Source organism: Equus caballus, chromosome 17 (assembly GCF_041296265.1).
Source record: "Equus caballus isolate H_3958 breed thoroughbred chromosome 17, TB-T2T, whole genome shotgun sequence".
Classification (NCBI taxonomy): Eukaryota; Metazoa; Chordata; class Mammalia; order Perissodactyla; family Equidae; genus Equus; species Equus caballus.
The window spans coordinates 46,544,611-46,555,805 of NC_091700.1; the positions used below are offsets into that span (position 1 = coordinate 46,544,611).

Genomic DNA, 11,195 nt, shown 5'->3' on the forward strand with positions numbered 1-11,195 from the left:
TGGTCTCTCCTGCTTCATTGGCTATTTATTTCTTGACTTTAAATGTGCTTCCTCTCCACCATCCCCCTCCATCCTGTGTGTTTTGTTTATCCAACGTGGGTGGTTACCAATATAAAAGAAAGAAAATGACTGGTTAGGGCTTTGAATAGCTCAGGAGGGGCGGGAGGAAGGGGACAGGAGGCCAGGGAAAGAGAGACTGGGCCACTTGGAAAACTTCTGGCTAAATAGGGCCTTGCCAGCCAAAGACTGGGGAAAGACAGCTGCAGAGTAGACTGGCTAAATGCTGCCTCACGTCCAAAATAGCCCTTTTATGTGAAATATAGTCCCCTGCTCCAATGTCTACCAATTCTTTGTTAGTCTTTTCCCTTAGGATTCACTTTTTTTTGGTATGGAAAATTTTCTGGAAAAATAATTGTTATTTTAAGTGCCTGAGATGGTCTACTTCTTTTTTTTCATTGTGGCAAAATATTCATGACATAAAATTTAACCATTTTAAAGTGTACAATTCAGCGGCATTAACAATCACTACTATTTCCAGAATTTTCTCATTATTCTAAACAAAAACTCTATACCCACTAAACAATAACTCCCCATTCCCTCCCCTCCTCCCCAGCCTCTGGTAACCTCTATTCTATTTCTGTCCCTACGAATTTGCCTATTCTAGGTACTGAAATACAGTTTTGAAGTCTTAGTTTCCTTAAACGGATAATAATTGGCTCAAAGCCTCAATACACTTCTATTAGATTGCTGAATGACCATCTGGTGGACTGAGCTGTTCCTTAAATAATCCAGGAAACAACCATCGTTCACCTGAATTACTCGTCCTACAGCTCCTGGCAAACGGTTTGACTCTTCTTCATATTATGCTCTTCAAGAGTCTTATTTTCTCCCCTCCCTTCATTTATGGTGTCTTTCAAATAGTTTACTAAAGACTCATCTGTCATTAAAAGATGTCAGTTGCCCTGGATACTGCCATTAGGAGACGATTCTAGTAACCGGTTTTGAAACAAATTCCCTTTACTCCTTTTTTTTTTTTTAATTCTGGTAAAATAAACATAACATAAAATTTACCATTTTAACCACTTTGAAATGTACCAGTTTTGTGGCATTAAGTACATTCACATTATTGTGCAACTATCACCACTATTCATCTCCAGAACATTTCCATCTCCCCAAAATGAAACTCCACACCCATTTCCCCTCCCCCAGCCCCTGGCAACCACCATTCTACTTTCTGTGTCTATGAATTTGCCTGTTCTAGGTGCTTCATATAATTTCCTTTAATCAACTCAATGTCTATAAATCCCATCCAACAGCAGAAATGGGATTCCACGTCAAGAGGAAAAGGGCTTGTTCAACTTCTGGTCTTTATTTCAGGCATCTATTTTGGCATGGCTGGACTTGCAGAGATTTATGACTCGGGTTCTAGGTTACAGATTAGCTTTTTGAGATTCCTTTACAATGATAAGGAAACTACTTTAACAAATGTTGTCCATATCGGGTTGGGAACGTCTTCTTAGGAAACAGGCATCACATGGGCTAATGGTTCTCTAACTAGAGGCAAGGCTTGTTGATTTCTAAAAGATTATCTCCTTGAGAGATTGACTTAGTTAACCTTTGGAGAGCGGACCCTTGGGCATATTCAGAGCACTTTCAAACTCCTCTAGGATGGCAGTCTACATAAAACTTACTCTTGTGGCATGAGAAGTACAGCTGCTAGGACTGGAACAGGCTACTCAGGTTACTGTCTCAATGTTGTGTTTAGAGATGTTGTCACTATTTTTCATTCTCTGGAGAGTAAGAGGTAGGAGGGTGAAAAGGATTTGAATTTGTTTTCTCCCATCTTGGTGCAGAAGGATCAAGATAAATGCACAGATGTACTTAAAAATAAAAAGAGCAAGAGCGCAAAATGACTTTCTTTGTAGAATTCTCAGGCCCCACCTTCCCTCTTGAAACATTCTCTAACAGTTCACCTTGGAAGTCTGCCTTCTCTGAAATCGTGCTCTTTTCTGAGTCACTCATCAACAGAGACCGTACATTGTCTTGGACAGTGCTGTGTCTGAGATTAAGGTTTGACTTACTCCCCAACAAGATTATAAACTCATTGAGGACAAGAATCAGCTCCTCTAGGAGGTATTTACCATTGCATCTGCCCTTGGGCAAGCTTTTACTAAACACCACATTTAACACTTGGCCCACAGAAGGCAGTCAATCATAATTTGGTGAGGTTGTTGCTAGACAGGAAAATATCTGGTTTTGGCTCTCTGGGCTATTTTTGTTTTTGTTTTTCTGACTTTTTCTTCTTTACCTTCACCTCCCCCTCTTTCCCCAACACCTGTGGAGATTCCCTTTATTCTCTCTGTGCTGTCAAAAGCAGGCAGGCGCTCATGAGATTTCAGGCGCAGCTGTGGTAGGGCGGAAAGAATATTGAATTTGGAACCAGAAGATATGGGCTTGAATTCTGGAACTCTACGGCCTGGGCAGGGCTCTGTGTTCTCATCTGTAAAAATAAGCATAACAATTCATCCTTTGTAGGGTTACTGTGGGTATTAAGCGTGAGATAGGACATCCAAGTGCGTTATAATCTGTAATGCTGTGTAGGGAGGCATTAGGGTGGTTAGGGATGTGGCCTTGGGGGCCAGCTTGCCTGGATTTGAACCTGGTTCAGCATTATTACCTTGGCTACGTCAGTTAAACTCTCTCTGTCTTGGATTCCTGATCTGCAAAATGGGGATGATGATAATACCCACTTCACAGGTTTATTCTAAGACTTCGATGGTTAATATGTGTGTAGACAGGTAGTAAGCACCATGTGAAATGATGATGATTGTTATGTAATCATAAAGAGTTAATTATTACTGAATGCAGATAAATTTCAGTCTGAGCTCCAGTTTTGTTGTGTTTTATTTTGCTGAGGAAGATTCTCCCTGAGCTATCATCTGCTGCCAATCTTCCTCTTTTTTGTATGTGAGCTGCCCCCCCAGCATGGCCACTGAGAGACAACTGGAGAGCGCCAAAGTTAACCACTAGGCAACTGGGGCTGACCTTATTTCCAGTTTTTATATCTTGTTCTTATCTTCTTTCCCCCGAGTCTGCAGGATGTTTCCACTCGGATATTTTCATCATCACTTAAATCTCTATGCCTGAAATGGAATATGTTACTGCAATCCAAGCGTCCCCACAGACCTTCACTGCTGTTCAACTCCTCCTGCTGGTGAAGGACGGTGCTCAGTTCTTAGTTACCCATGTTTACGTTCTCATAGTCATCCTTGACCTTGCTCCCCGCACTGTCCTCCACCTCCAAGTCATCAACAGGATGTGCTATTTCAAACATACTTAGCTTCAGCCGAAAGAACTGGAGACACTGTTTTCTGCTCCAAGTGAATACTGTGGGACCAAGTTAGTAGGGGACACACAATCCAGATTCAATTCAAAAGTAGTGACTGTCAGACTTAGTTGGAAGTACTAATTGTTGTTGTTTCTTCAGTTTTAGAAGCAAAAACAAAGTGTTATGCTTCATGGATTATGAACATGTTGCATAAGAACCTCACCATTTCCTATTTTGAAACCTGTCATAACCTTTGGGACTCGGTCAGATCCCCCTGAACATGTCCCATATATCTCCTTCATAGGATTAAATGTGGTATAGGATGTTGAAGTATAGCTTTACATTTATTTGTGTGATTATTTGATTAGTGTCGGTGTTCTCTCTGTGCTGGAAACTCCATGAGGGCAGATACCATATCTGCTATTATCATTTTAACCCCAGAACCAAGCAGAATAAAGGAAAATGTTATCAGTTAACTGAATATATGAAAACCAAATATACTAATATTAATAGGATTTTTTCAAGAACTACCCAACATCCAGTGGGAATTCCAGATTCCTAAATCTCCAAACCCCATTTTAAAGACAAAACTTCAGGTCAAATTAAACTCTTCTATCAGAGTGGTTGAGGGCATAGGCTGTGAGTTCAAATCCTGACTTTCCACTTATGAGGCCGGTGACCCAAGACAAGTTATTTAACTTCTCTTGACTTCAACTTCATCACCAGTAAAACCAGTTTGATAATACTTAACTCCTCCACTAGTGTATAATGTTTAGCACATAGTAAGCATTTGGTGAAAGGTGATAATTATTATTAACCAACTGTTTTGGCTAGAGTTTCCATAGAATACAAATTTATCTTCTTGTGTCATTCCTGTACATGAAAATAAAGGATGATTGACCAGCCAGGGGCCATATCGACAAGTTTGTTGAAGATCAAAATCACTACTTTAATGAGCTCTGAGATCTCACTTTCCTGGTTTGAAAATAAAAACACAGATGCATTCTGTATGACGTATATCCTGATCCTATCTGAACTGTATTAGAAAAAATTTACCACATGATAAACTTGACACATGTTTATGACCACATTTTCTTGGAGCAATTTCCATTTTGATGTGTTGTTTCACGATTGTGTAACCAGCATCTTAGGCAGGATGGAAAATAAGATATCAAGTTGACTTCTTGGATAGATGGAACTGCAGATTAACGGGGCAGGGGAATTCCTCAGGACTGTGAGGAATTACGCTGTGAGCTGAGCAGTAATTTCATCAGAATATGCCAGATGACACAGGCAAATTGCCAGGATGGGATATGGCCACAGTGAACACACTGGCTTTTGCTGTCACAGCGAATTGTCAAATGTTTTTAAAAAAATGATTGTATGGGTTCATAAAACGGAAGGAAAGAAAAAGAAGCATAATGCAGCTGCTGTTGCTTATGAAATAAGTTGAAAGGGTGATCAGAAGAGCAAGAAATCCAATAAATTATTTGGCATGCAAGTTCTTCAAAACAGACCACAGAATAAAATCTTTGTAAGCGGTTCCTTCCGGGTTGCTCTTAGAGTAGACAGAAAAGAAAGTGAGATTGAGAATTTGAACATCTGGTTTCTACTCCTACTTCTACTAGTTAACAAACCTCTTATTTCTGAGCCTCATTTATCTGATTTATAAAATAAGAATAATATAGTAATATTTCTTCTCTTAATTCATAAAGTTGTGATGATGATCATATTAAATAAAATAGCTTAAAAAATCTTTGAAAAATATAGAGCATGAATATGTGTTCTTATTAATACATTTCCCCAGGTTTACACCTTATTTCCCCATTACATTTTTTTATGTTTCAAAAGTTGCCCAAATTTCCCCTTATCTCTTGGAAATGTTTGGCAGATACTTCCATCGCTCATGGAGAAGCTGAGCTTGAGGCTTGCTTACAGCTGTTGCTGTGACTTACTACTTTCTTCGGAGATGCCTGTCTCTGCTCCCAGCAGTCCTGCAGGAGAACCACAAAGCGTGTTGGAGGTACGCTGACTGACTTTAGGGGTACATCCTGTCTGGGGCCGGGGGCACCTCATTTTTTTCTAAGGAGGCTGGGATGACTGATTCGAATGAGGTAAGTTCTTAGGAGCATTTTTCTTTCTTTTTGCCAATCTTCTTTTTTTTCTTTTTCTCCCCAAAGCCCCCCAGTACATAGTTGTGTATTCTAGTTCTGAATGCCTGTATTGTGCCGTGAGGACTTTTCTTAGGGTTGGTAACGTAGATTAGGTAGCAGCCTAAAAACGCTACTGATTAATCTTGATTTGCTCATAGCGGCTGTTAGAAACAGAAAGGCCAGGAATCATTATTTTTAATAGAATCTAAGACCCATTGCTTGTAAGACACATCTTTATGTTGTTTCTTGTAAGAAATAGCAAAAAAAACCCCAACCAATTATAATTTTAAGATATTAGTGATTGTAAGCAGGCCTTGATTTTAGAGATTTTTAAATGGGGGGAAATTGTGACTTAGAATTGATGAAATATGGTAATGTTTATGAGTGTCTACTGTGCCTTATTCATTCATTTTGTCCCCACAACAGACCCGTGAAGAGAGTATTCTTTTCCACACTTTACAGCAAAGGAGACTGAGACGCAGATAAGTTACTCTGCCAAACGATTCAAAACTGGTAAATAATGATCCTGGGATTTAGATCTCTTTCTGTCTGATTCCAAAGCCTATTCTGCTGTGTTGTGTGTTATGTTATATATTGACCTGTCAGGAAGTTTGACTCTTTCTCTGACTGCATCATAAGTCTAGAAAATGTTTGGCTGGTAACATTGTGTGTCCTAGCAAGACGATTCTCCTTTTTAAATCACGAGTCACATTCAAATTTCATGGGATGACTGACCCCAGAATTGGACTAGACCCAAGAGACCCACTTGCTCAGGTCTCTGCCCGAAGACAGGCTGCTTGGACTGCCCTTCTCAGAGAGGAGGCCACCCATGCCAGCCACGTGGTGAGGCCCCAGGACTGTGTGGCTGAGGGGCGGAGGGCAGACTGCTTTCCAGGGCAGTGCTTTCTCAGGATTCTGTTCCATTTTGGACGAAATGTTTGTAAGTTCAGAAACAACAGAGAATATAACAAACACCCTGTGCCCACCAGCCCAAAGGAACAGATGTAAACGTTTTGTCACACTTGCTTCAGAGAGAGTAGAAGTCGCTTCTGTTTCCCTCCCCAGTCCTCTTCCATGCTCTTCTTCCCTAGACGTCACCACCATCATGAATTTACCGTGCATCTTCCAATTTGTGTCTTTTTGCTTTCCCTACATAACATAATAGTATGTTTTTAAAACATTTGCAGAGATGGTGACATATTTGTCATCCTATGATTTTCTTTGTTTACTTCACATTATGTTTATAAGATGTAACCATGTTGATTTATATGAACCCAATTCATTCATTCCACTTCTGCATTGCGCTCCGCAGTGTGACCATACTGCAAAATCTATTAATTCTCCTATTTTTGGCTATCATATAGAATGTTATAGAAAACCTCTTGTACATAGCTCCTTTCACACGTAAGGGGCATTTCTTCTCGGGGTATACACCTAGAATGGTATAGCTGGGTCACAGGCCGTGTACATTTTCAATATTACCAAGTGTTCTCCAATGTCTAAGTTGATTTACTCTTCTACCAGCTGTGTATGAGAATTCCCATTCCCCCATGTCTTTGACGACACTTGGCATTGCCAAACTTTTCAAATTTTGCAAATCTGATGAGTGGGAAATGGTAACTCCGTTGTTTTAATTTACTGGTGATATTTTATTTCTGACATGTATTAAGGCTCATTGGAATGTGGACTGTGCCCACAGCACCACAAGTCTCAACCTCCCAGGAGTTGCATCACGCCATCCACCCTCCATCCTCACCTGAGTGTCTGAAGCAGACAGAGGTGGCGGGCAGGTGAGGGTGTGGGATATGTGTCATGCTCCAAGGCTGATGACTGCCTCTATACCCACATCCTGTTAGTCTGCAGGACTGCAAGGTCATAACAAATATTGCCCCCAATTTTCTTAATTGTAGGCTTCTTTCTGTTTATTGGTTGGGTACGTTTAGGAGCCACTCTTCCTGATGAGCTTGCAGAGTAAAAAATGCCTCCAGCCAAAGGCCCTTGGTAGAAAACATTCTGCTTCCAACGTCTCTTAAAAATCTGTGCCAAGTAGATATGATGACGAAGTAGACATGGTGGCAACAACTTGTTGACCAAGATTCTCCCTGCGCCTCTTTCTCTTAACTCTTCAAGTTCAGTGAAGCATTAGACGTTGCGTGGTGGGGAGGAAACTGGGATGTGGAGTTCACATCGGCCGATATCAGCTCCACCTCTTAACAAATAGATGCTCTTGGGAAAGTTATTTCTAAGCCACATTTTTCTCATCTGCAAAATGGTGATCATCATAATACCTACCCTATAGGATTATTAGGACCAGGTGAAGTGATGCAGGCACACAGTAAGAGCTCATTAAATGTCAGCTATTTGTGGTAATAACTATCTGATTTATGTCTGGGGTTACAGGTCACTGTAAATGACGCAAGTGCCACAGAATTTGCCTTGGTCTCCCTCAGTCCACTATATAATGTATTGTACCATTTGCATTTTTACCTTGGTTAGAGATTGCAAACTGAGGGCCCATGGGAATGTGTTTTATTTGACCTGCAACATATTATTTTTTATTTGAATTTGATTCAACCTTTAAGAACTGGGAATTCTCAAATAAATATCTTGATTTCTTGCTTCTCTTAAAAACTTGAAGCTCTGGTAACCCTGGGCCCAGATGTGTTTGCATATAAGATAATCCCAAGAGGTCCTTCTCCATGGGCATGCTCTCTCCTGTTTGCCGTAGCTACATGCCCACGCACTGCATGTATCTAATTACCACTCCTGCCTGGCCCTCGTAGGAATCCGAACGTACAGCTCCTGCTTTTGTGATTGCCGCTCTTCACGGTTCCTTCTTGATGATTAAGCTATCATTCTCTGAGCAGGCCTTTATAATCTCTGTCTACAGCTTCCAGGCACAGAGTGGGAAAAAGGGAAGAGAACTAATGTTTGGTGACGGGCCAGCTCTGCACCTGACATTTGTGCTCTGCACTCTGCATACCCTGTATTATTTAATCTTCACAATAGCTGTGAGGTAAATACTATTATCCTCAAATATGAATTACAAAATACATATTACAGATGGTGAAGCAAGCTTGGGAAGTTGACTAACTTGCTCCATGTCACGCTGCTACCAAGAGGCAGAGCTGTGATTTGAGGCTGGCCCTCTAGAACTCCTAACTTATTTTCTACTCATTATGTTGTGTCAAAGGATAGAAAATTAGCTTATCAGAGATTTTGGCGTCCATCCATATTAAGGCTCCACCTAGATGTTCTGGCAGTTGTCACTGGTTTTTAGGTGTGCTTCTAGGGAGAGGTGGGGCCAGATCATTGAACAGGAGGTGCACATGCATGAGCCTCAGGGCTTTATTTACTATGCCCTGATTAGAACCATCTTTATTGGCCATCTCCTTGAAGCACCAATGGACCTCCCTAGCTGAGGCGTGCATCTAACTCTGCACGGATGGCTTCAAGTCTGGCTTTGCCCCAACACGCTATGAGGCAGGGGTTTTGAGCTTAAAGAGTCAGGCCTCCTCTTTACCTGTCTGGCTGAGACTTCCTAGCCCCGTTCTGGACATTCAGAGAAAATGTCAGTCTGAGAGCTTAAGCAAGCAGAAACAGGATGTGTTCCATACTGAAGGTAATTACACGGCCGATGTAGTAAATGGTAATGAGGTAGGTGAAGTCACACAACAGAGATGTCTCTGATTGGCTGAGAAATGTTTCTCTTACCTGGGTAAATATTTTGCAGCAGTTACCTGGGTGAAAACCAGCTTCCTGTAAGGAGTCGAATAAAAAAAATAGACTCTTGTGGGCTGAGTGCTCTGTACTATGTAATTATTTCCCAACTAATGATACCAACTCAACTCGATGCGAGGAGAAGTTTCAAAAACAATTCTCATTGGTCAAGGAATATTCCAAAGTGTGTAAGGATTGCTTCATAGCTTCAAAGGGGAGAACCACTTCGTAACTTACAAGATGAGAACCACTTGTTCCCTTGTTCTTCAAACAGAATTCACAGCTATAGAAACCTCCTTAAATGTTTTTTTTAAAAAGTCGTTTAATTTAACACTCGCAATTTAATAGAAAGTCTCTTGTGTGGCCCTAGAAGCCAGAAGACTTAACACTGAGATCCTTGTCAGGGAACTTTCATATTTTTAAGTCTTTATTTTCACATACGTGAATGAGATAATAACATGTAGAAATGTCAATTTCTACTTGGTGCTGTGAAGTTCAAGTGAGATTACATTCAATTCAGGCAACAAACATTGACTGAGTGTTGACTTGACTGTGTGCCAGGCACTATGCCAGATGCTGGGAACAAAAGATGAAAGGGTCCTTGAGCCTCAAATGCTCCCAGTTTACTGGAGACAGACCTTTAATGAGTGACCTGTTCCACACTAAAGGATGGCCACTGACGCGGACATCCATTTTGTGTGACAGGAGCTCAGGGAGGGCCATAGTCCCACTCCAGGTGGGAGGTGGCACCGTGGTGGGTTTTGGAGCTGTTTTGGAGTCCACCAGAAACAGAAAGGACAAGGAGGGAAACAGCATGTGGGTGTGAAACAGAGTGGAGAGTGCCTGCAAGCCCCCTGGTGTTCCTCAGAGCAAAGTGGGACTTTGGGAAGGGTCAAGGAGGGAGACAAAGCTGAGGGGGTGGGAGTACAAGGGGAGCCCCAGCTGCAGGGTGAGGTGCTTGGGTTTCCTGCTGACGTGAAGGGCCATCACTGCAGGAAGGGCTGTTGGCAAACGTTAGCAGCTGGAGCAGGCGATTGAAGGTATGGCAGACGGTTTTGCCGTCATCAGGTAATAGGGAGCCAGTCAATGGCTACCTAGTCAGTGATGTAAAGCAAACCCCCTCTGGACCTTCATCACGCCCAGGTTGGCTCTTATGCAGTCGTATACCTGTCTGAGGAGATTCCTCACAGCCTTCCATCTGTCCTTCCAACCACATGCCCTCACCTAGCCTTGGGCTCATCCTCAACCAGGATTTCACACGTGCTGGATCTCACCGTCCGCCTTTCCAGCACGCCATGTGCATATTTCCTTCTACATTATCCCCAGCCAAGGCCTGCCTGCCTCTTTGAGCATCCCTGGACCCAGATGGCCCTGTGCTTGTGATTCTGTGGCCTACCAAGCAGATGTTCGCCTTGACTTTGCCTCTTCAGCACAACCTTGGGAAGGCTTTGGTCTCACAAGGGAACCAGAGCCAGACTTGCTGTACAACAAACTGCAGAAACAGTCTGCTGGTCCTCCTCTCTTCCTCTCCCTTCAGGGGTGATGAAGCATCATGCCAACTACCCTCGCCTGCCTTGGTTATTTGGACTGCTTAGGCAGGCCCGGCCCTGACGGCTGCCAGCCCAGAGCAAGAGTTCTGATGGGAAACCACAGCCCACACATCTAGGTACTGAAAACTCATCAACGGAGCTAGAAAACCAGTAAATGGAATATATTATGTCTGTCTACCATGCAAAACCGCAACACAATTTAAAAATACTTGTAAGGCTACAGTTTTTAGTTGACTAATAGTTGGCAAAACATTAAAGATGACTGAATTTAATTGTTATTGTGCATGTCTGGGTGATCTTTTGTGAGCTGGCAATGTTTGGATAAATAATAAAGAGGCCTAAGCAATAATAAATTATTATATAATTATTACATACATTTTATTTTTCTTGCCTCCTTTCAGCTAATAACTGAATTATGTTATATCTATAACTATACTATATATA

The 11,195-nt window shown here is 41.8% G+C and overlaps 1 protein-coding gene across 1 annotated transcript in view; it reads right to left on the minus strand.

Moving 5' to 3' along the window:
- Window positions 1-3,334, minus strand: part of SERP2 (stress associated endoplasmic reticulum protein family member 2) — a 35,629-nt gene extending 32,295 nt beyond the window's left edge. Inside the window, exons 1-2 of the mRNA XM_070240049.1 lie at window positions 3,244-3,334; window positions 2,309-2,500 (exon numbers count right to left, since the gene is read on the minus strand). Coding sequence (XP_070096150.1) covers window positions 2,309-2,500; window positions 3,244-3,334 — 283 coding nt within the window. The remainder of the gene's footprint in view (window positions 1-2,308; window positions 2,501-3,243) is intronic.
- Window positions 3,335-11,195: the final 7,861 nt, after the last annotated feature.